This window comes from Equus caballus, chromosome 7 (genome assembly GCF_041296265.1).
Source record: "Equus caballus isolate H_3958 breed thoroughbred chromosome 7, TB-T2T, whole genome shotgun sequence".
Taxonomy (NCBI): Eukaryota; Metazoa; Chordata; class Mammalia; order Perissodactyla; family Equidae; genus Equus; species Equus caballus.
The window spans coordinates 62,414,272-62,441,349 of NC_091690.1; the positions used below are offsets into that span (position 1 = coordinate 62,414,272).

Genomic DNA, 27,078 nt, shown 5'->3' on the forward strand with positions numbered 1-27,078 from the left:
CAAGCTGGCTGAAAGCTGGACACTCAGGCAGGAGCTGGGAGAGTACATAGTTAGACCACTTCCAAGGAGAAAATGGTAGTTCAGAATTTTTGCCCACTCCCTCTGCACTGGGCTGGGGTATATAGCAACGAGGAGTTGCTCTTGAGCCCATTTAGGACTTTTGTTTACTACAACCCAGTGGCACTACCAAATGCAAGCCCCATTGGCTATCAGAGCCAGGCAATCCAGGTGCCTGTCTCTCAGGTAGCAGCCACTAAAGCTGATGTGCCAGATGTGTGTACAAAGTCTTTCCAGGAAGATACTGTGACTTGGAGCAGGCTAGAGGGAGCGGGTAAGAGAGGTGTCCACAGGCTTTCCTGTTCTCTGGAGAGGTTTGCAGTTAGCTCCTAGAGGCGTGCTAAATTAGAAGCCTGACCTCAGGCAACATCTTTTAAAGTATACAAAGAGACCCATTTTAGGGAAAGGGAGATGGGGGTTTCTGCCTGCTCCTTCTGCATTGGCGTATAGCCAGTTTAAGAACTGCTTCTTTGCTTGCTATATTCCTGTGGGACTAATGAATGGAAGCTCCTTGGTTATCAGAGTCAGGAGATCTGAGAACCTGCCTCTTGGGCAGCAGCCACAAAAGCTGGGGGCACAGACATATTAGCTCCTTCCAGGGAGATACTAGGGACTTGGAGCAGCCCCAGGAGAGAAGGGAGAGAGGTGACTGCTGGCTTCCGTGGTATCTAGTATCTAGGGAGGATTGCAGTTAACCTCTAGATGCATGTTAAATCAGGATTCTGACCCTCCAGCAGCATCTTTCAAAGTGTGCAAAGAGACTCCATTCAGGGAAAACTAAGAGATGGGCATTTTTTGCCTGCTCCTTCTGCACTGAGCCCTAGGGAGATAGCTTGCTGTTAGTGCTCCTGGCAGTTAACAAATGCTTTTTTGTTTGCTGTACTCTTGTGGGTCTCATATGCAGCGAGCCTTTTGGCTCTCAGAGCTGGGTGTTTTAGGGACCTGTCTTTCAGGTGGAATCTTAAATGTTGGGGTGCTAGGTGTTGGGTCCAAACTCTTGCCTCTTCAGGGAGAAGCTGGGAGTTGTGAGTTCCCTCCTGAATTTACCTTGCTGTGTTGGGGGTGGGGTTTATGGTGAGAGTGTGTCTCAGCCTTTCCTACCCATTTTAGCGTGGGTATTTTCTCTTTTGCCTGATGTGTAGGAACCGCTCAGCTGGTTTCTGGATTTCAGAGGGAATTGCTCTGTGTGTAGCTGTAGATTCAGTGTGTCTGTGGAAGCAGATGAGTTCAGGAGCCCCCTGCGTCGTGGAGTAGAACTCTTTGAATCTCTGGTTTGGGAAATTTTGGAAATTTGGAAAATTTTCAGCCATTAATATTTCAAAAATTTTTTTTCCAGTTCATTCCCTCCTTTGATGACTTCAATTACAGGTATGTAAAGCTACTCACTAATACTATTAAATTTTTTCAGTTTTATTTTGAAGTTTGTATTGCTATATCTTCAAGTTCACTCATCTTTTCTTCTGTTATGTCTAATCTAGGGGAGACTTTTAGGAAGTTTTTTGTTACTTTAGTGAAGCTAGTGGGGTTCAGGAATACCAAGATTCAATTATTCATGTGGATTAATGTTAGTGTGACTGTCTTTATAGGGATAGGATGATGAAGGTAGGGAAAAATGGGTTATGCATCTTTGGAAGAATTTTTTTTAATGAGGCTTAGGAAGGTGAGCAAACAAATTCTATGAAATTCAGCCACATCCGTAGAACACCATTTCTTCATTATTAGATTACTATTTAAATGTGGAAATTAAAATACTTGCCTTTACACAAGACAATATAATTGTACAAAAGCAGGGAGAAAATCAATACAATACATTGCAAGCAATGCAATGTGATGCAGTACAATACAAAAGCAGGGGGGAAATCACATGGTTAAGGCAGTTGGGGGAAATGGAAGAGAAAAGGCAAAAGAGGTAAATTCTCATAGTAGGGACCATATCTTAGTCACTGTTATACACCCATCAGGGAGAACAGACAATGTAAACACATTTATTGAGCACCTCCTATCTACGAGGTGGTTCCATGTACTTTAATCTTTATAACCTCACTGTAAAGCATCTATTAGTATGTTTTAAAAGGAAACACTCAAAAAAGTTAGTTAACTTGCTCAGTGTATGGTATACAAATGTCTTTCATACACTAGGTCTTGAATCAATATTAGCTGAATAAATAAATACATATTTGTTCAAATTAAGGATATCTTGTGAATTTTCTTTGCCATGCTTCTTTCTAATCTTTCCTAGAAAAATGGCAAACTTATAACTACAGGCAAGAGAAAGGACTATGATAGTTATTATTCAGTAATAGCAACAATAACAACAATTAGTGGCAGTAACACATATGGACTTCCTATGAATTGGCCACTACTTTGATTTACATATATTAATTCACTCAATCCTGACAACACTATGAGGTATTGAGTAATCTTTATTCCTCATTTTACAGATGAGGAAACTGAGTTACAGAGAGGTTAAATAGCTGTTCAAAGTCAACCTCTTAGTAAGTAGTGAAGCCAGGATTTGAACCTTGAGAGTGGAGCTCCAAGCTGTACTTAACACCTCTGAACTATTTTGCCTCTAGTGCCTTGCTGTCCTTCTTCTCTGTGGTTCATCTAGCTTCACCTTTGGGCTCAGCCAGATCAAGGTTTCCCTAATTTTCCCTTCCAGGCCTCTTTGGCAAGTACTGCTTTCTAAAGCCAGAGGCAAGTATTGATAGACTTCCCTGCTTAGTCTGTTATAGAAAAGGAAAATTGAAGTCATGGAGTAGAGTACTAATCTCCTTAGCTTTCAGGTGGCAAGGGAAGTGAACCTAAGTCAACCTTGCTGTATTTCTCAGATTACTCCCTTAGCATATGAAGAAATAAAACACCCAGAATTTATGGAGCTTCTACAAATGAAATGGGCCAAAGACATGGACAGAAAATTCACAAAAGAAAACAAGACGCCAACATCTTTATTTAAAAATCACCTTTAGCTAGATTCACTTTTGTTTTTTTCTTTTTGCCTTGAGATTGGCAAACTTTAAAACGATTGATGTGGCTGAAGCTGGAGAAGGACAGTGAGAATGCGAGGGTGGTGAGGGATAGTGAAAAGGTGGTGGGATCAATGGATTATTGGTTCTGGTGAGGCTGAAGTAATGCTGGAGTTGTGTGAGAATGAATGAGCTAGAAGGGAAGAAGGTAGTGATCAGAAAATGGGATTTTATAATTGAGAATGTGGAGAATTTGAATTTATTGATAATGACAAGGTCTCTAGCAACAGAGTCTGATAAAAATATAATGTGTTATTATGTAATTTTAAATTCCCTAGTGGCCACACTAAAAAAAGCAGGTAAAATTAATTTTAATGTATTTTATTTAACCCAATATATCCAAAAGAGTAACATTTCAACATGTAATCAATAGACTAATTATTGAGGTCTTTTACATTCTTTTTCTCATGGTAAATCTTCAAAACTTGATGTGTATTTTATTCTTACAACACATCTCAGTTTAGACTAGTCACATTTGAAATGCTCAGTAGGCACATGTGGCTAGCGACTATTATATTGCACAGCGCAGGCTGAGTATGATCGTGGGAATAAGTGGTAGGGTAAAGAGACCAGTGTGTTGGAAGGATCACGTACGTGGATCCTGGAATCACCAAGAATGTTATTCAATCACTAAAAAGAATGTGTTCTACCTCTATGTAATGAGTTGGAAAGATGTCCAAGACATATAGCAAAGTGAAAGTTAATTTCCAGAACATGTATGGATAATACTATGTATTTAAAAAAATATGTAAGTTACAAAAGAATACTGCAAGGAAAGAGGCATGCTAACTTGATAGTGGTTACCTCTGGAGAATGGAGTAGAAATAGGATGGAGTGGGCTTAAACTTACATTTATTTATTGAATTACTGAATATTTATTGAGTAGCTGCTATATACCAGGCAAAAGGAATAGAAACAATTGTCTTTCCAGAGTTACTTCTAATTTCTTCAGCAATTCCTGAGTCCTTATCATAAAAAATCCATTCGCTGGTTTAGTTTCCATTCATTCTTTGGTTAACCTTCATGTACAGTTTTCTCAAGTGTACTTTCAAATATTGCATAATGCCGTAGACCGTTAAATATTCCAAAGACTGTCTGAAAGACTAGAGGAATCGTCATTGCTTTTATCTCTGTTTGACAAAGCAGCAGCCAATAAAGTATAACTCTTCCTTTTGGTGGCAATGGAACAGTATGATACCTAAAAAGGAAAAAGAGTTAAAGCACTTCTCCTGGATGTATATTCTATAAAAAGTTTGTTGATTTCTCCTAAACTGATAATTCTATTATAGGTCTTTCATGTAGACAGCTAAAAGGTTAAAAGTTAGCTATTTGAAATTGCAAACTACTATATTTTCATTAAAATGTGTCATTGGCTGCTAAATAGGAGAGTTTATTAACATAAAAAAAAAAAGAGAGAAGGAAGAAAAGGAACAAACAGACAGACTTACTTGACTGCCAGACGTCCATTTTTAGAAAAAGCCAAAGCAGTGGGATATAAAACACCACATACTATGCCAACCAGTGAACTTCTCAGAACACAATTTTCCTGGCTTATATTACCTGGAAAACAAAAGTAAATTTGGTCTTCCTTTAAATCTCAAGATAAGAACTATTAAGACAGTCTTGTGGCTTCACAGAGTAGTCATCTGTACTGTCCTCAATCATAGTTAAATGGTAGAAAGAATATTAGAAATTCATTTTATGGCACATAACAGACTAAACGCATCACATTTAAAAAATGCTTTTATTATACTTTACATAAGGGAGTTATCTCTTACTTATGTGGTTGTTGTAGAAGCAATTTCATAAGGAAGAATATTAAACTAGCAGACCAGACATGGGGGTTCTAGGTTAACACATTTTTATTATCTATGTGTGAGACATATGCTAGGTTGCTAGGGATAGAGTGTTGCATAAAAGAGACCCAACCTCTGACCTTCCGGCCAGTCTACCAGGAAAGAAAGGTATTAGAAAATATTTAAATAAATAATTTCAAGTGTGTACAATGCTTTGAAAGTAAAATGAATAAAGAATGTATCTAGAAACCTAACCTACCCTGAGGGAATCAGAGGTTTCCCTGCGGAAGAGATATGTAAGCAGAGACCTGAAGAATAGGGACCAGAGGTTCCATTGATTACTAGTTGTGAAACTTAACGTAAGGGGAGGAGGCAGGAAATAACATTAGAAACCCATAATATGCCAGGTACTATGTTGGACATTTAACATACAGTATCATAATTCTCACAACAATCCTGTGAGGTAAGTACTATTAGTCCTAATTCATAGATAAGACAACTGAATCTCAGAGATTAAAGGACTTGCCCAATGTCACAAAACTTAACTGGTGGAGGTAGGATCTGAAATCATATATGTAGCATGCCAAAGCCTGCTTTTCCCCCACTATATTATGTTGCTTCTTAGCATACCTGAACGTGTCTCAGCTTTGGTTGCTTATCTGTAAAAAAGACCCAATACCACTTGCTCTGCCTGATTAGGAGGGTTGTTGTGGGGATGAAATAGGAAATTATATATGAAGGTACTTCGTTAAGGGTAGTGCCATATGCAAATGTAAGGGATTACTATCAGCAGTAGCAATGGTAAATGTTAATGAGTAATTTTACTTATACATGAACACATTATACATTAATGAATTTAAATTTACCTGAATACAAACCATCTGTTACGAGGAGCTTATAAGCAACTACAGTAGACAAAAATGGAAGTGTAGTCAATGATGCATATGTCTTCAAAGCATCATGTTTAACCTTGAAGCAGTGTCTGAAAAGGAAGTTTGCCAGTATTCCAGAGAAACCAGATGTTGTTCCAAAGAACACTGTTCCATCTATATTTAAAGTCCTATTCAGGAAAACAAAGAGAAAAATTAAGTTCAACATAATATTCTCCTAATGGATATATCCTTTCCTGGGTAGTCATTTGTAATTACATATTTATTCAACATTAAATATTTTTTGAGTGCTTGACTGTGCAAAAGATATGTTCTATGTGCTGAGGATGGGGCAGTGAATAAAGGGAAAAAAAACCCTACCTCTAATGGAACTTGCATTCTAATGAGAGGATCTAATTCTCTTTCTGAGAATATTTAAAGTGGTTCTAAAATGGAACCCTTTTAAAGAGAGAATAAATTTTGGCTACAAATAAATATGAATATGTTCCAATGTAGCCAAATTCTATGAGCTATCTAAATCCAAGAATACTGCTCTTGCTACTAAAAATGTTAATTTGCTTAAGGTCATTTGAAAAAAGTTGTTTACATTTGGTTAGGCCTTTTAGAAAATAACTGTTTTTTAATTAGCCCAGATACAAATTATTTAAAATAATTCGTCTAGGATTTCCAAAACTTTATCCAAAGAGATTTGATAGATCTAGTTTTACTTATTCTGACTCATACCTAAATCCAGAAATATCTAAGGTCTAAGATCAACAGTCTGATTTTATTCTTGAGCTCTATTAATCTAAAAGTCAAAATGGTAATGTGAGGCTATATGTACATCATAGACTCTGTATTCCTTTTGGCTGAACTCAGCACTGTGGCTGAGGTAATGAATTCTAAACTGAATTTAATTACAGTTGATCATCAATTAAATATAAGTAGCCTCCAAAACAGTGTTCTCCTAATTACTTTTAATTAAAAAATATCTATTGCACAAATAACATTTCAACAATAATTTTGGATTTTTTTAAGAAGCAGAAGAAATTATCTACAGTTCCAGTATTCCAACAAACCACTATTTTCATCTATTCAGGTTTCCCACATGTTCTTTTTTTTATAAGCTTTCTTCATAACCAACTCAATAAAGTTAATAGGATCTCAAATACTCAGAAACAATGCAATACAGAAGATCTGCAAATAAAGTTACTGACTTTCAGTCTGAGGGTGTCTCTTACTTTTCTTTTTTAAGATATTCAAATTTTTTTTCTATGATTTCGATGACCATTGGTCTTCTGAGTTTTGCATCTCCTAGAGGACTGGGCGGACCATGTGTGTTTGTTGCCATCTTGATGTCCTGGAAAACACAAAATTCTAGAACTATAATAGCTAATGATATTAATATTAAATCTTAAAAATTCTACAGATTCAGATTAAAAAACATTTAGACCCTAGTAATGTGTCAGGTACTGTCATCTGCTTTCACATACCTTCTTAATGATTCAGTCAACATTTAGTGAGCTCTTATGATCTGCTAGACAATGGCTTTTTGATTCATACAATAACTGTGAGAAATTGGTAGGATAATAATTATCTCTACTTTTATAGATGAGAAAAACGAGGTTCAGAAAGGTCGACTTGCCTTAGGACTTGGTGTAGAAGGATAACTTATTGAGATATTGAGTTTTTCTTTTCCTGACAGTTTTCCCGGAAGGTAGCCAGGCCTTTGTAGTTCTCCTTGCTCTAGCTTTGTCAGAGCTGGAAGGAAACAGTAGCTACTTGTTGACAACTATCTCTATCCTCTGTCTCATGAAAGCCCGAGCTCACTTTGGAGATTATGTTGAGTTTCCTGGAGAGGTAGGAGAGAACAGGGATTGCCTTGGAGAATAGCAAGAGAGAACATCAGAAAGAGGGACACTCTTCCAAGCTAGGAAGAGGTAGTGGATCATGGCTACTTTGGATTATATGTTATACATCTAACTCTCTAGTAGCATCTTGGGCAGAAGCAGGGCCTTTCCTGGAAATTGCTATTTGGTATACCAGGGAGCCTGAACCCACAGCACTGGGCTCCAGGGTTGAAGGTTCTATGTCCCAAGTGTGATGTATGAATAGACAGTTGCCACTGTCAAGGGACCATAAGGGTTTGGCCAGTAGCATCTTAACAGAAACCAGTGGTTAAACAAAACAAAACAAAACAAAACAAACTTGATCCTCAGAAAGGATCCTTTCTGAATGTTTTGCTCTGGGTAAGTTTCTCAGATCTCTGTGAAAAGTCTTAATAGTAACATTTGTTAAATCTTTTGTCACACTGGCATCATGGGATTAGCCAATGATCACATAATAAAATGTATGGCCTTTCACATTTTATACCAATCTTCTTTTTAACATTTATAGTCAAGGGCATAGACTAACTCTCAAATTTCAGGAGTCTTGGGCAAGAGAATAGAGTGGAGTAAGCATAATCAACACGGAAGATACTTAATAAATCAGTGATTCTCAACCTTGAGTGTACACAAGAATCATATGGGGAGTTTATATGAAATGTAGTCTCTTCAGCTCCCTCCTGAGATATTTGGATTCAAGAGGAGAAGGAGGAAGCCTAGAAATCTGCATTTTAATAGCACCAACTGATTCTGATGCTGGTAGTAAATAGACACATGGTGAACATGACTGTAATACTCATTTGCTAAATAAGTGATATGTACCAATCCTAACCCTAACCAATCAAAGGCCAGTTCATCCATGGCATCAACATCCTAAAGGTAGGGATTCCTTTGACAATTCATATGGTATTACATTGTGAGTAATAATGGACCAGTTTCTTTCCCTGCATCATTGTAGAATTGTACTCAAGCTGGTTCTTTTTCTTTAAATTATCTGGGAGGACAGGAAAAAAAAAGAATATATTTTACAAATTACAATTTCTCAGGGACTAGATTTAATCTTTTCTCTTTCTCTGACATTTAAATGGGAAATGGAAGAGAAGAGATAGTAATATCTAAGGGAGATTCTATATCTAATCTATCTAATGTACTATGAAAGCAGACATCAGTAACATGATAATTAACCAGAAGCCTTGGACAAATTTTTGTTTTGCTGTCATTCCATTCATTGAAGTCCCTTTCTCCTCACAAAGAAAACTTTCAGGTAATGTGTTGTACCAACCTCCTACCATGTCATGTCTACAGCCTCAGTATATAGGGAACACAGAAACTCAGGATTATGATCCTAAAATACTGAAACAGGACAGCAAATATTTATTGAGTGCCTAGGCTTTGCAAGGCACTGTTAATAAAGCAGAGAAACTGGTGACTTTCTGATAGACTTTTAACAAGTACTGAAATGTACAGATTTTGCTATAACCAACATTTTATCTAAAAATTAGTCCAAGACCACTCAACTGGTCACCACGATCATACCAGTATAGGTGCATTTATCTAGGTTTACAGTTCACAAAGCATTTTATGGTTTTGTAGTACTTCTATGCATATTATTTCACCTGACTTTCAGAAATTTATTCAACATTCACTCATCATTTACGGAGCACATGGTATTTGACAGCCGACCCCAGCCCCATAATCAAGCTGTAGTCACAACCCAGCCGGAAGTCAGGACTCAAAAGGCAGGAAATTCAAATACAGAATGAGTGTGCCATCAAAACAAAACAAAAAACATAAAACAAGCCAAACTTAACCTAGCCAGGGGAAGTGTGGGAAGGTTTTCCGGAGGAGGTGGCATTTAAACCAATATCCTAAAGAGACTTTGGTGGAGGTGGGGTGGTGAGGGATAGGTGCAGGGAGGTATTTCAAGTTGGAGGAAAGGCCATTGCAAAGGCTCGGAGGCAAGAGAAACCAAGCTGCAAGCTATCCGGACTAGACTTTGTCTCCTGCTTTCTCTCTGATTCTTTTCATAGCAACTGAGGACTTAATTACGCACTGCATGGACTTGGGAGCTGTTCTCTTTAGATTTTCAAATCCTTTTTACATGCATCATTTCAGAAGAGTCCACCAGCACTATTAGGCTGCAGAAATCACTGCCCATACCACCCCGGGTTTCTGCGTACCTTGGGCGCTTCCCCAGTTCCCACCGGCACCACACCTGTATCCCTCAGGTCAGCCCCAGCCTCACGCCGGAGCGCCGCCATCTTGCCGGCTCACGTGACTCACGGGTAGGCGTGGAGCCGGAACGCCTGGGGCGGGAAATGGTGCCGGCTCAGGCGTCTCTCCTGCAGCCGGGGCCCGCCCCGACCCAGTCAAAAGCCGCGCCCTCCATCCAGGCTGTTATTGGGCGCGGCGTCCTGAAATTACAGCTGCTCATTGGCTTCGAGGAAGTCCAGTCGCCCGTGGGCCCGCCCCTCCCCGCCAGCCCCGCATTCCCTTCCTCTGCGATTTGTTAGCTTGGCTCGCAGGTCTCCCTTCCCGAGGGGAAAGTGGGGCGTTCCGAGCGCAGGGTTGTTGGTGCGCGCTTCCCTCTCCTCAGGGCACCTCCGTTAGCTGCGGCCGAGCTGCCCGCCCCTTTCACTCCTCGAGGGAGCTCGCCCCTCTGGCCTGGTCCGTGTGTTAAGGCTCCGGCTCCTCGGGCACCCCCTCCCCAGAGCCCCCAACCGGCCGTCGGAGCAGCCCCGACTAGCCTCCTCCCCTCGCAGCCGTCTGACTCCTCTCCCTAATCTTTAGTCCCCTCATATTCCATCCTTTCACCCTTCTTGGAAAGGGACTGGAGAGAATTTGCCCCCTACTCTCCGAGAAGACCCCCTTGCCAGCCGGTGTTTCGGGGTGGGGGACGCTGCGAGGAGGCCTGGCGCCCTTTTGTGCACGTTCATTGCCCAGCAGTGTCTCCCAGACCAGCAACCCCCGACCCTCCAGTCTCCATGTCTTAGAGAAGCCAAATTCGAGGGTTATATAATTTCTAGTGCTGCTGTTTCTCCTGCCTGAGGAAACACTTCATCGCGTGGAGGGTGCAGGACATTTCAGTGCTCTTCTATATAAGAACGGGGTGTGGGCAGGGGTGGCCAGCGGTAGCAGAGAGCTTGCTTGTCTTTTCTGCAAAAGGAAGGTGGGTAGTTTGGAGAGAGACTGAGAGAAAGGGTGGACGTGGAAGCCAAGCAGGCGAACTCTCTCGTTTAGGAAATCGCGAACCGTTTGCACAGCTTATGCTTACACGCCTAATACTACTACAGCGTCTCAGAAAACACCTTTGGGGGAAGGTTTGACTTCTCCTCGCGAACAGTCTCAGTGTTTTTCCTCGCCGGATAGGGAAGCTGCTCGGATTCGAAGAGAGGGCATGATGTGAATGACTCCAGTGTGAAGAAATCTGCTTCGCCAACTCATCCTGCATCAAGTGCCCATTGAGTGGCACTGTCACTTTAATGTCTCCATGCCAAGGGATTGCTTTCCTTCTTTTCAATCCTCTCGGTTAATACATGGGAGGATCAGAATCAGAGGGGCTTTAAGGATCAAGCCTGAGGGGTTTGGAGAGCACAGAAGAAAAAAATGAAAGTGACAGCAAGCTGGATCCTGTCTTACTGAGGGGGTGAGATCCGGAACTTCTGGTCCAGTAAATAGAAAGGGGCCTTTCAGTCTGTGTTCTGCCCCAGAAAACTGTTCAAACTCACCCACCTTTTTAAGAGACCAGAGTCAGAGAGATTTTTAAAGTATTTTTTTGGGGAGGGTGTTTAAAATTTTCTCTACAGAATTGAGAATGTTTATCATCAGCCAGTTCAACTTTGAATTTGATCATGTATAGAGTAATGAGACAGCTGTGTAAATTTGATTTGTGCCTTAATTGAGTCACTGAACTCCAAAAATGTTGCTGCCTGAAGAGGAGTTTTAATAACATTTTCTATGCTTACAATAATTTTCTCAGCATTTTTTTTAAAAACAAATATTTTATAAAAATTGAAAAACTCAGAAGTTATTTTTCTCTAAACTCTGTGGGCCGTATCAAAAGTTTAATTGTGGAAAATATACATCATTTTTTCTTTATCCGAAAGAGAAGACAGCCTGGATTTCAAAACTGAGCAGTGAAGGGGTTTGCAACAGTTACCTGGCTCTTGGCTTCAATCCAGCTGGATCAAGTTGAGACTTGAAAAGAGATCTTGAATCCTGTGGCAGTGGAAAGACCCAAGAATGCCAGTCAAAAAGAAAGGTGGGCTCTGAGGCTTCCTACATAATATGTTTCTCCATTTTCTTGGTTCTGGTATTTGCAATTTAAATTATATCCATTTGAGAGTAAAATTTTGCTTGTTTGGGGAAATATTTACTGTAATAATGTCTTTTCAGTGATGCATTATTCAGTAGTATTATTTTGCTAGAGTAAAATGAAGTAGGACTATAGTATTTAATTATAGATATTTGTGATTTCATAAATCAAGTGGTCTAAATCACCATTTATAATCAGCATAGATTTGGTACCATAGATTTTGGATTTTCTTTAGCTTCTTAAAGGTTACCTTTAAACAATCTTTAAAAAACTTGAACAGTGGAGTTCTTCCTCATGGATTTAATATTTATGAAGGGAATCATAGTTGTAAAAGGTAACAAAGTTGTTTTCACTGAAAAAAGATATAGATTAATTATCTTTTGATTAAAAAGTAGCTATAATATTTGGGTTTACGCTGGTGTAAATCTTGACTAGAGCACAACTTTGGTAACTGTTGTGCTTTTCAGAGGAATGCATTATCCAATAACATGATTGGCAAGTTCCCTAAATGAAGCAAACACCTGACCGCCTCACCAGAATTGATCAAGATCCAGTGGGTTCCTGACGTGTAGTTTATCATAGGTCATATCTTGAGGATTTGCTTTAGCTTAGATCTACCCCAGATGAACTTTGTTCTTAAGGATTGGTTTTTTTGACATTGTATGGAAGATCAAATCAACTATGAAGAGTTTTCTCAAGTTTTGAACCAAAATTTGTATGAACACATTTGAACTCTACTGTACTGGGCTAGCATAGATCCAAATGTTGACCAGTTCTGTGAGTTGGTACAGTCTGAAACTAAAGCTCAGGGTGCAGGTTAAAGTGCAACCTGTACCTGCGCCATGTTTAATCCTTCTACCCGTGGATTTTGAAGGTGCATTGAAGAAACCCATAATCAGTGAGATGCTTTATCTCAACCAGTATCCGTAGAGATGGACAACGACACGTAGAACTGTCCCTTTATACACTGGGATTTAAGACTGGGATTATTTCCTTTTCCTGCTCTCCCACATAATATCACTGAGAGAAGTAAACTCTTTATGAGATTTTGGAGCCACACCTGTCCAGACCTGACACAATTGGTTTATCTGGAACAAGAATGGTTTTGGGAATGTAGCCAATAGACAATATGGCTCTTTGACTTATTTAGCTTGCTGTATATTTTTATTCTTTCTTCCATTTATTGTTCTCTAGACAGTGTCCCTTTTGGACTACCTTATTTTAGACTATTAATTGAATTAAACACTTGGGGGGTGTGTGCGTGTGAGAGAGAGGGAGAGAAGAGAAGCGGAGAGAGAGAGAGGCATAAAAAGGTATCTGGGAAGGAGGAGGAGAAAGGGCAGTTGTTGATGTTCTCGGAATAACTTAACTAAGCAGGGTAAACTTAAGGTTCTAAATTCAATAGACTGAGTTTATTAAAAGATCTTACCTTTAAAGGAAAATTGCTGATATACTATTGAAAATCATACTTTGTGAGAAATAATTTAAGGTTTATTTCCTTCCTTCTGCCCTCCCTCCCTTGTCTCCTTTTTTCTTCCCTCTCTCCCTCCCTTCCTTTTCCCCTCTCTCCTCTTCTTTGGCAATAGATTTGGTTGTAATGGATCAGATTTTTTTTTTTTCCTTTTTCTCCCCAAAGCCCCCCGGTACATAGTTGTATATTCTTCATTGTGGGTCCTTCTAGTTGTGGCATGTGGGATGCCGCCTCAGCGTGGTCTGATGAGCAGTGCCATGTCTGCGCCCAGGATTTGAACCAACGAAACACTGGGCCGCCTGCAGTGGAGCACGTGAACTTAACCACTCAGCCACGGGGCCAGCCCCTGGATCAAATTTTTTAAGGAATCAATTAGTTCTAATTAGCAAAACATGTATATATTTGGATTATACTAAGGTATATGTATTATGCAATTTACCTTGTGAATTGATCTAGGTAGGGAAACAATTTATCTTATTTTTATTTTATTTTATTTTTTTTGAGGAAGATTAGCCCTGAGCTAACATCTGCCACCAATCCTACTTTTTTTGCTGAGGAAGACTGGCTGTGATCTAACATGCGTGCCCATCCTCCTCTACTTTATTTATCTATTTATTTTTTTATGTGGGACACCTGCCACAGCCTGGCTTGACGAGTGGTGCATAGGTCTGCACTGGGATCTGAACAGGGGAACCCCCGGCCGCTGAAGCGAAAGGTGTGAACTTAACCACTGCACCACCAGGCCAGCCCCTTATCTTGCTTTTAATCTCTTAAAACTGTTATTATTAAGATAGATATTTTTGAATATTATAGACAACTAGCCAAACAAGTTATGACCTGTGCATTATATTTTTAATTGGCTAAGCTTATTATCTGTACTGTTTCTAAAATAAAAGTACAACAAATATTTTAAGTATAGCCTAGATTTATTCTACATTGTCCTCTGTCATCTTGAATCATTTTTCTTTCTTTGTTGTTACATGTGGTAGATATGATGGAAGAGCTAGAATTAATGTAATTTTAAACAATAACAATCTTCATTGAACCCTGTTTATTCATTGTTAAATATATTCTCATTAAAATAAAAAATTTTCATAAAGACAGATTTTCATTTGGTGTTTGTTTTGTATGTTATTGTGAAAGTATAGAAGAGTTTCTTTGATTGGTAACATTCAACCATGATGGGAAGTAGGAACAGGTGTGACATCTCACTAAGTCCATTTTTAGGTGCTATTCTTGACTGTTCTTAGATGAGCTGCAACTGCCGTACCTCAAACCTCTGTGTTCACTACCCTTTTGCTTTATGACTTTACTTCCTACTCTTCCCACCTCACTCTCTTCACGTTTTTACAGATCTCAGTTTTATCAACAGAAGACTCTTCATTTCTCCGTTAGAGATTTCCCCCCAACAGTTGCTTTTCTTTCAGGATTCTTCTTTCTACAGTAGTAACTTGGTTTGCTCCCAGCTGAGCCTATAGGACATCTTTGACCTATTTGAATTTGTGAAAATTCAGGGCCAATCCAAGGTCAGTTATATTAGCATTCTCTGATATGATGCAAGATCATGGTGTGTTGGTACATTGCAATTTCTTTTTTGAGCAGTTTTTTGTTCTCTTTATTGTCATTAAATATGTAACAGAAATCAGGGCTATTAATATTTTGAGATTGATGCTCATTTCATTTCTGTGTTTTAAAAAATTGTCCTATTAATTATCTTCTGAGCTTTCTTTAAATTGGTGTAGAAGTCTATCTGATATTATTAATTTATATGACACTTTATTTCCTTTGAATTCTTTTTTTGCAACTGTTCTCAGTGATATAATGGAGTATTTATAAAATTATTTTTACCAAATGCTGGAAGTTAAATACTACCATTTTCATAATTCGCATGTTTTGAGATTGTTCTTTCTAAAAGAAGCTGAAGAATGTTGTGTAATTAGAATTCTAAAACATGATATTACCGTGTGTGTCACGGGCCTCCTTGAAATGGAGATTCTTGTTTCCTGGTTCACAGTCTTTTAATTATGTCTTTCCTTTTGGTTGACTGTATAATTCATAAAAGTATCATTTCTGTTTTTCTTTTTCTTTTTTTTCCTCTCTCTAGAGAAGGGAACTTAGAACTCTTCTGTTTATTCTTTCTTCATTTGAAGTTTTTTCTTTTCATTATCTGTTCCCTGCACTTTGTGGCTTACTTAAGTTCTTTTTTGTAGTAGCTCACTAATTTATATTTGCCTTTCATTATCTGGGTATATTCTCTTTTTCCATCTCTAGCTTTTCTTAAACTCTTAACATAAATTTCTTTCAGATTCTCTAAAGGCGAAAATATGTATCTGAATTTATTCACTGCACCCGAGTAGCTATTTTATTCATTTTGCATATATTTTACGAACTTTGTGTTTGAACTTTCATGTTCAACATACCAGTGTTATATCCAGATGTTTTTTCCATTTCACAAAACTTCATGTTTTTTTCTTTTTCCTAGCCAGTAAGACTCAAAAGAATTAGACGCTGAATCTTCCCAGACAGGATGGGAAAAGACAGTTTTCAAACTTTTGCAATTTCTGTAAGTCAGAGTAAAATAGATAATTTACTAAAGATGTTTTTAGATCTAAAATCCCTCAGAGGGTCGTCTTGACCCTGGTTGAGAGAGTTATTGGAAATCATGAAGCCACAGACTCTTGTTGAAAAATACTCATCAATCCAGGAGGCATAAAGAGGGAGCATTCTAGAGAGAGAAGAATACTTTTTGTATTCAACTACTGATTAACTGTATGGTATGAAACAAACAATAGGCATAGCGCTGAAATTATCTGTTAATTGAATTTATTTTATAGTTCTTATATATTGGGAAATGTGCAAATAATATGCAGATGACTCGATGCCATAAAATATTTGAACTGTTAGGTTTTTGGGAAGCTGCCCAAGGGCTGCATTCATGATAGAATATTTGATTTCTCCTTTAGGCTTATTATTGGTTACTTCTTTGGGTAGAAGAGTCTAGTCAGTGAGAAGATATACACAAAATATCTTTAAACACTGAATTAAGGCATTCAATTTGTTCATGCCTTTGTCAATCAATCAATCAATCCCTCCCTCTTCTATATCAATATATTCACTAAACTACAAGAATTCTCTTTCTTTATATTCTCTCTTTGTATGCTCTTATTTCTTAATATTTACTGTGTAGCCATGTCAGTATTATAAAATATTTTTTAGTATAGGACTGAAATGTATAAAACTTTTTTTTTTTTTTTTTTTTTTTTTTTACTGAGAAGAGAGGACCTGTTCCCCAGCTATAATTCCTGCTCAGGAATTTGTAGCAGTCAAGGCATGAGGGCTCTGCATCCTCAATGTAGGTTGCTTTGTCAGCAAAGGATCATGAGTTTTACCCAGTCTCTTCTGTCCAGTCAGTCATTCTGAATTCCAAGTAGTAAGCTTTCTGCATAGGTTCAATTTTTAGTAAGTTTCTCAAAGCTATTTCAAGAATTATAGCCAAATCACCTTGATTATGAAACAATTCCCCTGACCCCATTTGTTTTAGGATTTACGATCAAGAGGAATGATATATTATAAAGTGGAAAATCCTGTGAAATGAATTATTAAGTAAAAAATTTCAAAGATTTTGGGTAAGATTATATATCTCATTTCTTCTGAGGACACCATCTTGCTAGCCACTGAGCCCTAACTTTATTAGGGTAAGATTCTGAGGCTTCTCTATGTGGCCTGTCATTTTGAAGAGCTGTGACATTTTTATCATTGGAAGTGTGATAAGGCTTGGAATAAACCTGTTAGGTTCTGTTCTATTTAAAATCCCTTATAGATAATAAACTATAAATTCTTTTAAAAGGTAAACTTGTGTATGTGTTTAAGGCAATAGCTTTACTTCAATTTATTTATTCAATCTTTTATCCATTCAACAAAGACTTATTGAATGCTTGCAATGTACCAGGCACTGTGCTAGGTGCATGTTTTGCAGTGGCAAATGGTATTCAGTATCTGTCTTTAATGATACTTAAAATTTGTTGGGGAGACAGATATGGAAACAAGCAATTTCAGTGCTGTGCGATGAGGTTAACACATTGTCATATTCATTTCTTTGAACTATATCACCAGATTCTCTGTCACCATCATCATCATTATCATCATCAATGGCAGTAAAATTGTTGAAAAAAATCTAGATCAGTATTCAGAAGACCTGGCTTCTGGCAGAAGGTACAAGGTTGGATAATCATTGAGCTGGACTCTCAGTCTATAAATTTAGATATTTAAGAAATATCCATTTATTTTCTATAGTTCAACTTTATTTCTGACTTGTAGTCACTGAGTGGTGGACAAAAATCACGCTTATCCTTTTTGAGGTTTTCCCTATTTCCCTGGGGTTATGGTAGGATTCTGTCTGGTCATTGATCATCTGTGTATAATAGCTTACTTCTGAGACATGAGTAGTTATGTCTAGATAGTTCTTTCTGGTCTGGCAGCAGTTTGCTACTTCCAAGACATGGATTTTTAGATTTTTTCCCCCCAGAATTTCTGTGTTTCTGTTTGCCTAGATGTGTTATGATGCCATTCCTCTCTGGGATCTTGCTGCCTTCCAGGCAGCGCTGCCAGGAAGCACAGGCTAGATACCTGTGGCCTTGAGATCCAAAGACTTTTCTCTGTTTTTTTCAGCTGAGAAAATCTCTTTCTAGCCTGGGGAGGGGCTAGGAGACGTCCCTCTGTCGGCATGGACCTGAGAATCTCTCTTTCATCTCTGAAACAAACTCTTCTTTTATTCTGAAGGCTTAGACTTTTGGAAAGCAAAACTGGAATAACTTAAAAATCCCTTCTGTATTTTGTCCTGGCACATACCTCCCCTGAGGCAATGAAGTACAAAATCAGTTACCTGCTTGAATGAGAAGAAAGGAAATGGGAACATTTAGGGAGAAAAAAAGAAATTTCTAAGTGCCAATCTCTCACATGTACAATCAAGTTTACATACCTTCTTATGGTGATGCCACCAGGTGACCTTGTGAAAATCATGTAATCCTTCTGAACTTTAGTTTCCTTTTCTAAAAGGTGTTTAATATTTTCCCATACTCAATATATATTGTTTCCTTCCTCCATCAAATTATATAATGTATATGAATTTCACTTTTATAAAGTTGGTTAGTGATAGAATTAGAATCAGGAGCTCATCCGATGCTCTTCTTGCTGTATGAGAGTGGTGTTCTTTGAACAAATGAATGGCATCGTGGTATAGTGGAGAAGAGCCCATGGATGGAATCCAGTCTTTACTATCAGCTGGATAAGTTATCTAAAGAAAATCAACAGGTTGAGCTTCAAATTCATCATCTTAAAACATGACTGTATTGTTAATGCTCACCTCCTAGGATTAATTTGATGATTAAATAAAAATATCTAGTCCATATAAAAATTGTTTTTTAAATGGAAAAGTGCTACATAAATGCTTATCTCAGAATACTTTTTTTTGTGGGGGGTCCAAGGAGGAGGAAAGTTGTGTTCAGAATCAGAGTCCCCTTTCATCAATGGTCTGGGTCCAGGTTCCCGGTCAGCTTCTGGAGCAAACCTGCCCAGATATGACAAGGACACATCTGGTTATAGACAGGAAATGCCATACTGTGCGTTTTTTTTTTTTTTTTTACAGATTTTATTTTTTTCCTTTTTCTCCCCAAAGCTCCCCAGTACGTAGTTATATATTCTTCGTTGTGGGTCCTTCTAGTTGTGGCATGTAGGACGCTGCCTCAGCGTGGTTTGATGAGCAGTGCCATGTCCGCGCCCAGGATTCGAACCAACGAAACACTGGGCTGCCTGCAGCGGAGTGCACCAACTTAACCTCTCCGCCACAGGCCAGCCCCCATACTGTGCTTTTTTATAGACTATGATAACATTTCTTATGAGTATTTTTTCTCTTTCAATGATTCTAAAGTAATTTGTAAACCATCGATTATTAACAAAATGATTGCAGTCTTTAGATCTGCTTTAAGTCTGGCCAGACATTTTCCCACAATTTAAATTCTAAGTTTTATCTATTTTTTCGTTGTCTTTTTCTAGGTTTTTACAGCTGGAACAATGCATATTTCAATATTCAGCTGAAGATGCAATTTGCTATCTTTTTCATTTCCATTTGTTAATACTTAACCTGACACTTTTCTCATCTTTCTCTTTAACAAGTCTGTAGAAAATCTGAAAGATGGCTTATCTGAAAGGTAGTAATATAAATCCACTATTTTATATGAATATCTTTTTGTGTCAACAGGGGAAATATCCTGATCAACAGATTTTTGTTGAAGTATATTAAAAAAGATTTTTGGAGGGAGAGGGAGTAAAGTATAATTGCTAAGGACGATTACAGAAAAATGAAACACTGTGATCCTTTTCCAGTAAGTTAAGTTTCTGTATGGTTTAATACTTGAAGGAATGGGCTTTGGTGCCAGATAGACCAGGGTTTGAATCCTGATTCTGGCACTTACCGGTTGTGTAGCTTTGGTCAAGTTACTTTGTTTCCCTGAGTTTGTTTCCTCATTTGCAAAGTATCTATAGTAGTATTTCTTAGGATTTTTGTAAAGATTAAATAAGGTGATCTATGCAGAATGCTTAGCACTGCTCAACAAATGCTAGCTAATCTTATTAGTAATAAAATGACACCTTTGTTGTATCACCTTGAACTATAAATTTTAATATTAAAAAACTTCTTTTTTAAAGATTTGGTACAAGGGTAACTTTTCTATTGGTATTCATCATGTGAATAGCCTTAATTTACAAAATAACAAAAACACTAAGAATTAAGCATAGATAAATACTTGCTAATAAAATATTTTTATTTGCTAGTCATAATGTTTTATAGGTAATGATCAGAAGTTGTGACTGTTCAATTTTGCATATATTCTTTTAAAATGGTGGGAGAGAAAAGAAAACCTAATTATTTTTGTGTGTTTCGATTCAGATATATCACACTGTAGTTAAAGTGATCTTTCTAAAACTTTTAAGAAAGTGGTCACGTTCATCTTCATTAAAAGTCTGTCATGGCTTGTTATTCTTCCTTGGGTAGATGGCCAAACTTAACATGGTCTGCATGGCATCAAGTTAGTTCTCTGCTCCCATGGCACCTGGTACCTCATCATAGCATTATTACACTCTGTTTTAACCTTTACTTTCTTGAAATTTCCTATTTAATTATCTTTTCTTTCAGACAAAAATCTCTGATTTTGGGGGTAGAATATTGCCTATCTTGTTCAGTACTGAGTTACCAATATGTGGAACATAGTAAGATATGCAGTAAATATTTGATTAATGAATGAAAGAACTTATTATCTTTATCTACTAGACTTTTAAAGGTAGAACCATTTTAATTCATATGTTAATAATAATTTTTATATTAATAAACACGTGAAAATTAGTGATTCGACATATAACCATAGATTCTAAAATTCAGTGATACAACTTGTGTCTGATTGGTCAAATTTTATTTTTCTTTCCATAGAGATATGCTCAACTCTATTTCTTGAGGATTAAGGGTGGTATTGTGGAGAGAACACTATTCTTGGAGTCAAAAGCTTTACGGTTAAGCTCCAAGTCTGTTATTTATTAGCTCTGTGATCTTGGACAAGCCTCTGTGATTTCACTTTCATGTATAATAGACATAATATGACTTCTCAGTGGTGAGAATCAGATAAGATAATACACATAAAAGTTATTTTTAAACTGTAAAAATGTTGCATAAATATTGCAAAGGAATTTCATTATTCTAAATGCTGTTCTCTAAGATTTGTGTATTAAGTTCACACTTTCCTCTACTGTACGTTGATCTTAGTTTTCTTAATGATACCACCATATGTTCTATAATTCTTCCTTTTTTTAATTGTGGCAAATAATTTTATGTATCGTCCTTTCCCTCTTTCTAAAAGTTCATTTGTTAGCACTATTGCCATTTGCTGTTTCAAATTTAAATTACCTGTCCCAAATTATTTATAACTTTTTGGTAATGCTATTCTTAAAACCAAATAGAAAAGAGTTGAAGCTTAATTAACAGACACATGATTACCTACAATTCCAATTATGTAACATTCACTATGACCTTTGGATCGTATATTTCATGCAAAAAATTTTTATTTAAAAAAATGGCTTCCCCTCTGTTTCCTCCTGTGCCTGCCTTCAGGTAATTCAAATTTAGTTTCATTCTTTCAATAGATTCAGGAGTCATATGAAGATAGATTTCCTTTAAGAAGAAAATAAGAAAAGTGAGGCCATTGTATTGGCAATATAGGTGAAAAATTTTCCACTTATACCTGGTTACTTGAAAACCAATTAAAATATTCACCTGCTGTCGAATTGGTTCCAGCTCCTAGTTGGACCCTGTGTACAGCAGATAGAGGGTTTACCGGTGGCATAGCTTTCAATATCATAGAGACACAGAACCACCACAGTATGATAACTGACAGACTGGTGTGTGATTCCCTGACCAGGGAACAAACCTGGGCTGCAATGGAGAGCACCAGATCTTAACCACTAGATCACCAGGGCTGGCTAATCCTGACTGACTTGGATAATTATCTCAGTTTTCCCACTTTATTCAACTAGTCGACATCTGGCTAGGGATTTTTTTTTTAATTTAATTTTTATCGAGTTAATGATAGGTTACAATCTTGTGAAATTTCAGTTGTACATTATTGTTTGTCAGTCATGTTGTAGGTGCACCCCTTTACCCTTTGTGTCCACCTCACACCCCACCTTTCCCCTGGTAGCCACTAATCTGTTCTCTTTGTCTACATTTTTAAATTCCTCATATGAGTGGAGTCATACAGAGATTGTCCTTCTCTATCTGGCCTATTTCACTTAACATAATTCCCTCAAGGTCCATCCATGTTGTTGCAAATGGGACGATTTTGTTCTTTTTTATGGCTGAGTAGTATTCCATTGTATATATATACCACATCTTCTTTATCCACTCATCAGTTGATGGGTACTTGGGTTGCTTCCATGTCTTGGCTATTGTAAATAATGCTGCAATGAACATTGGGGTGTATGGGACTTTTGGAATTGCTGACTTCAAGCTCTTTGGATAGATACCCAGTAGTGGGATAGCTGGATCGTATAGTAGTTCTATTTTTAATTTTTTGAGGAATCTCCATACTGTTTTACATAGTGGCTGCACCAGTTTGCATTCCCACCAGCAGTGTACGAGGGTTTCTTTTTCTCCACAACGTCTCCAACATTTGTTACTATTTGTTTTGGTTATTTTTGTCATTCTAATGGGTGTAGGATTATATCTTAGTGTAGTTTTGATTTGCATTTCCCTGATGATCAGCGATGATGAACATCTTTTCATGTGCTAATTGGCCATCCATATATCTTCTCTGGAGAAATGTCTGTTCATGTCCCCTGTCCATTTTTTGATTGGGTTGTTTGATTTTTTTGTTGTTGAGTTGTGTGAGTTCTTTATATATTATGGATATTAACCCTTTGTCAGATGTGACTTGAAAATATTTTTTTCCAGTTAGTGGGTTGTTTTTCGTTTCAATCCTGTCTTCCTTTGCCTTGAAAAAGCTCTTTAGTCTGATGAAGTCCCATTTGTTTATTTTTTCTATTGTTCCCCTTGTCTGAGAAGACATGATGTCCGAAAAGATCCTTTTAATACTGATGTCAAAGAGTGTACTGCCTACATTTTCTTCTAGAAGCCTTATGGTTTCAGGTCTTACCTTTAGGTTTTTGATCCATTTTGAGTTTATTTTTGTGAATGGTGAAAAAGAATGGTCAATTTTCATTCTTTTACTTGTGGCTTTCCAGTTTTCCCAGCGCCATTTGTTGAAAAGACTTTCTTTTCTCCATTGTATGCCCTCAGCTCCTTTGTCGAAGATTAGCTGTCCATAGATGTGTGGTTTTATTTCTGGGCTTTCAATTCTGTTCTGACTAGGGATTTTTGACCTGGACAACAGGATCCTCATCATCTTGCCCTTTTTTTTTTTGCTTAATTTATCATCTTTGCTTAGGTATCTAGTTTTAGAGTACCCTCAAGCTCAAGCTTTGATTAATCAGAAATAAGAATTTAAGTAGAGAGAGATAAAGGGCATAATGGAATTGACACTACGTGGTGATCATTATTGATAATCAAAAGAAGCATAAAAGTGTAGCCGTAATTCCAGCACTAGCTGCTGGCATGCAAAAATCTAAGTTGGCTAGAAGAAACTTGACCAAACTTGGCCATTTTTAAAAAAAATATCCCAGCATCTTGTTTTATGTGTCACATTTTTCTCATACAGAGATGAGAAGCCTAATAAGCTCTGTTGGTTAAGAGAACATCTAGCTGCTTTGAATCAATACAGTGTCTTCCCTGTGTAGTTAGTCAATAAATACATGTTGAATGAACTAGTAAAAGTCCCTTTACCCAGCAAATTATATTTATAGATGTGATTTTGGGAATGCTCTTGATACATTTTTGAGAATTGCTGTTCACAAGAATAAAAGATCATAATAAGTGAATACCTAGAGAAATGCCACAGAAGTAGAAGAGCTTAAAAATTATACTCGTAAAAAAAGAAGACATACTCAGTAGATTTTTAAAATTTATCTGTTTAACAAATGAAGGAATGAAATAGACTAAATCTTAAGGCACCAGAGATAATCAGATAATTATAGCCCCAAAATATATGTAAGTACTCAGGGAGGTTTAGTATAATTATGCTATGGCTGATTACTTATATTAGTGGTTAGGAATAGGTTAGAAAGTGAAGTCAGTAAGCCGCTATCATTTCAAGGAAACTGCTGATTGTTTAAGTATTGACAAAATGGAGATTCCAATATTTGTCCCTGATTTGAAGAGTTGTTAAAAATACTATATCCGGTAAAGTATGAAAGCAACTAAAAAAATTAAAGTTCTATAAAAATGTATTTGCATATGTTTATGTCATCTTTTGTTTTATGTCTTATTTTAACATTGGAGAGGGCTCCCTGTGCATCCACAGGGATTTCTTTGTTTTTATGTTCCTAACCTTTTTAGATTAAAAAAAGATTTACACAATGTCCTTCTCCATTTATTACTGCCTATTTAAATTCTCCCTTATTTCAAGGGAGTTAGCTTGAGGTTTGTTATGTTAAATGGGAGTATAAGGGAAGGTCTCGTTGATAAGGTAACATCTGAGCAGAGATATAAAAGAAGTGAAGGAGCTAGCTTTATGGATATTTGAGGGAAGAACGTTTAGGCAGAATAGAAAGTATAGAGGCTCTGAGGCAGGAGAGTTCTTGGTGTATTTGAGAAGGAGCAGAGACCACTGTGTTTGGAGTAGACTAGTAAGAGGAGAAGTATAAGGGTTGAAATAGGAGAGGTGGGTTTTTGCTGAGTGAGATGGGGAATCACTGGAGGATTTGAGTTGAGGAGTGTTGATATCTGACTTATGATTTAAAAAGATCTTTCTGGCTGCTATGTTTAGAAAAGACTGTCAGAGGGCAAAAGTGACAGCATGTAGACTAGTAGGAAGTTGTTGCAATAATGCACGGGACAGATGATGGTGACCTCGACCAGGGTGGTAACTTTGGAGGTAGTGAGAAGTGATAGGATTCTGTATATCATTGGATGTTAGAGCCAATGGGATTTACTGATGGATTAGATGTAGAGAATTAGAGAAGGAGAAGAATGAATGATAATTCTAAGGATTGGCCTGAACAGTTGGAAGGATGAGAGTTGGAGAACATTGCGGGAGAAGTAGATTGGGGGTGGTGGGTAAGATCTGGAGTTCAGTTTGATGAGTTATGTTTGAGATGCTTATTAGATATCCAAATGGAAATGTCGAGTATATAATTGGATATGAGTCTGGAATTCAGGGGAAAGGTCTGAGCTATAGGTATAAATTTGAGAGTCTTAAGAGTATTAAAGCCAGGAGCCTGGATAAGGTTACCTGGGGAGTAAGAATAGAGAGAAGTCTCCAGAAGTTTAGAGGCTTGAGAAATGAGGAGGAGCCAATAAAAGTGATTGAGAAGGGGCATGCACAATACAGGAGGAGAACCTGGAAGAGAGTGCTGCCCTGGAAGCAGTGGTGTGCTGGAACAGGCTCACACCAGCTTGCAAGAGTCTATCGTTACATTTTCAACAGATTCGCAAGCTGGTTTAAATGCTGCCATTAAAAAATTAAATTATATAAACTTACATTAAATAAATTACGTTAAAAATAAAGGTAATAAATACTCAAAACTCATCATTTCCTAATTCTTTTTCTACATTTTCATACCATTTATGCTCTTGAGGTTGTTTACATCTGTTGTATCTGTATGGTGGAAAAGCTGCGTAATGGCGTGCTGCTGTACATCTCTTCCCGAGGCTGCATTCATTGATGTCATGTTGGTAGCTTGAAATTGGCCGTGGTGGGAATATTTACATCTCAGAAATTGCAAATGCTATAAATGGGGGCTTGATTTATTCTTTTGCTGATAATACAGTGATAAAGAAAATGTTAATAAGGCATGTGTAAATTAAAAGTATGTTGTGTCTATGGCTGTTATATTGTGATTGGCACAGAAATTGATGAAGTATTTGTCTACTATTCAAAAATTATTATCTGATTCAGCAAAGAAATCATGTAATTGATGAAGAATTGAGTGAAGGTTTATCACATAAGTCATCCTTGTTTCATTTTCTTTTTTTTAAATTTTCTTTCATTTTTTATTTATTTTTTTATGGTGGTAGCATTAGTTTATAACATTATATAGATTTCAGGTGTACATCATTACGTTTTGATTTCTGTGTAGACTACATCAGTGGCTGCGTGATACTCTCAGAATGTGTAAAGTGATCACTGAAAATATTTTGAGGGTTAAGAGTTAGCGTGTTTTACAGGAAAGAACAACTTAATACAGACTCTGAATACCAACATTCAAATTTTAATAAGGTCTGTGTGAGATCATATTTGCCAGTACTAATAATATTATAAACCAATATTATATAAATTTTGGATGTACATCATATTTCGATTTCTATGTAGATTACATCATGTTCACCACCCAAAGACTAATTACAACCCATCACCATGTACATATGCCTAATCACCTCTTTTTCCCGCCTCCCTCCCCACTTCTCCTCTAGTAACCACCAATCCAATCTCTGTCCCTATGTTTGTTTGTTATTATCTTCTATTTATGAGTGAGATCATATGGCATTTGACTTTCTCCCTCTGACTTATTTCGCGTAGCATAATACCCTCAAGGTCCATCCAAGTTGTCACAAATGGCCAGATTTCGTTGTTTTTTATGGTTGAGTAGTATTCCATTGTGTATATATACCACATCTTCTTTATCCATTCATCCCTTGATGGGCACCCAGGTTGCTTCCAAGTCTTGGCTATTGTGAATAATGCTGTATTGAACGTAGGGGTGCACATATCTTTTTTTTTTTGAGGAAGATTAGCCTTGAGCTGACATCCACTGCCAATCCTCCTCTTTTTGCTGGAGATGATAGGTAACCTTGAGAAGAGCTGTTTTAGTGGAATTATAGGAAAGAGAACTATGATTAGAGTGGTCTCAAGAGAGAATGGAGGGAAAGGAAGTGGAGATGGTAAGTATTTGAAGGGGTTTTGTTGTAGAGGAGAACAGAGGAATGGGGACTACAGTTAGTTGGAGAGGAATGAAGGGCAAAGGAAAGTTTTAAAAAATCGTTGATATTACAGTTTATTTAT

General features: G+C 37.4%; 2 protein-coding genes across 21 annotated transcripts in view; one reads left to right on the plus strand and one right to left on the minus strand.

Annotated features, from left to right (window-relative positions):
- Positions 1 to 2,975: 2,975 nt before the first annotated feature.
- Positions 2,976 to 10,198, minus strand: TMEM126B (transmembrane protein 126B). Of its 5 annotated transcripts, none has more exons than XM_014741898.3 (6): positions 9,815 to 10,198; positions 7,394 to 7,600; positions 6,990 to 7,108; positions 5,746 to 5,939; positions 4,532 to 4,643; positions 2,976 to 4,281 (listed from the first exon to the last, which is right to left on the minus strand). In XM_014741898.3, the coding sequence occupies exons 3-6, from the start codon at positions 7,097 to 7,099 to the stop codon at positions 4,098 to 4,100; spliced, it is 600 nt and encodes a 199-aa protein (XP_014597384.1). In that variant the 5' UTR covers positions 7,100 to 7,108; positions 7,394 to 7,600; positions 9,815 to 10,198; the 3' UTR covers positions 2,976 to 4,097. The 5 variants fall into 5 exon arrangements, with proteins under 5 accessions (XP_014597384.1, XP_005612061.1, XP_014597385.1 ...); XM_005612004.4 differs by having other exon boundaries at positions 9,850 to 10,182; XM_014741899.3 differs by having other exon boundaries at positions 7,394 to 7,509; positions 9,815 to 9,984.
- DLG2 (discs large MAGUK scaffold protein 2) overlaps positions 10,121 to 27,078 on the plus strand; it is a 1,837,299-nt gene continuing 1,820,341 nt past the window's right edge. For 5 of the 16 annotated variants that reach the window (XM_023646512.2, XM_023646513.2, XM_023646509.2 and 2 more), the window contains exon 1: positions 10,121 to 11,895. In XM_023646512.2, the coding sequence (XP_023502280.2) occupies positions 11,877 to 11,895 (19 nt within the window). In that variant the 5' untranslated portion in view covers positions 10,121 to 11,876. The remainder of the gene's footprint in view (positions 11,896 to 27,078) is intronic. The other 11 variants (XM_023646519.2, XM_023646508.2, XM_023646510.2 and 8 more) reach the window with 5 other exon arrangements.

What these genes read in the sequence shown, in the direction of transcription:
- TMEM126B (XM_070274301.1), bottom strand. Translation starts at nt 9,895, where the DNA reads ATGGCGGCGCTCCGGCGTGAGGCTGGGGCTGACCTGAGGGATACAG. An exon ending in CTTCTACACCAAGTCCTAAG is followed by an intron (nt 7,109 to 7,393) that starts GCAAGTCGACCT and finishes TGTGTTTTCCAG; the next exon opens with GACATCAAGATGGCAACAAA. An exon ending in AACAGATGGTTTGTATTCAG is followed by an intron (nt 4,644 to 5,745) that starts GTAAATTTAAAT and finishes TTTGTTTTCCAG; the next exon opens with GTAATATAAGCCAGGAAAAT.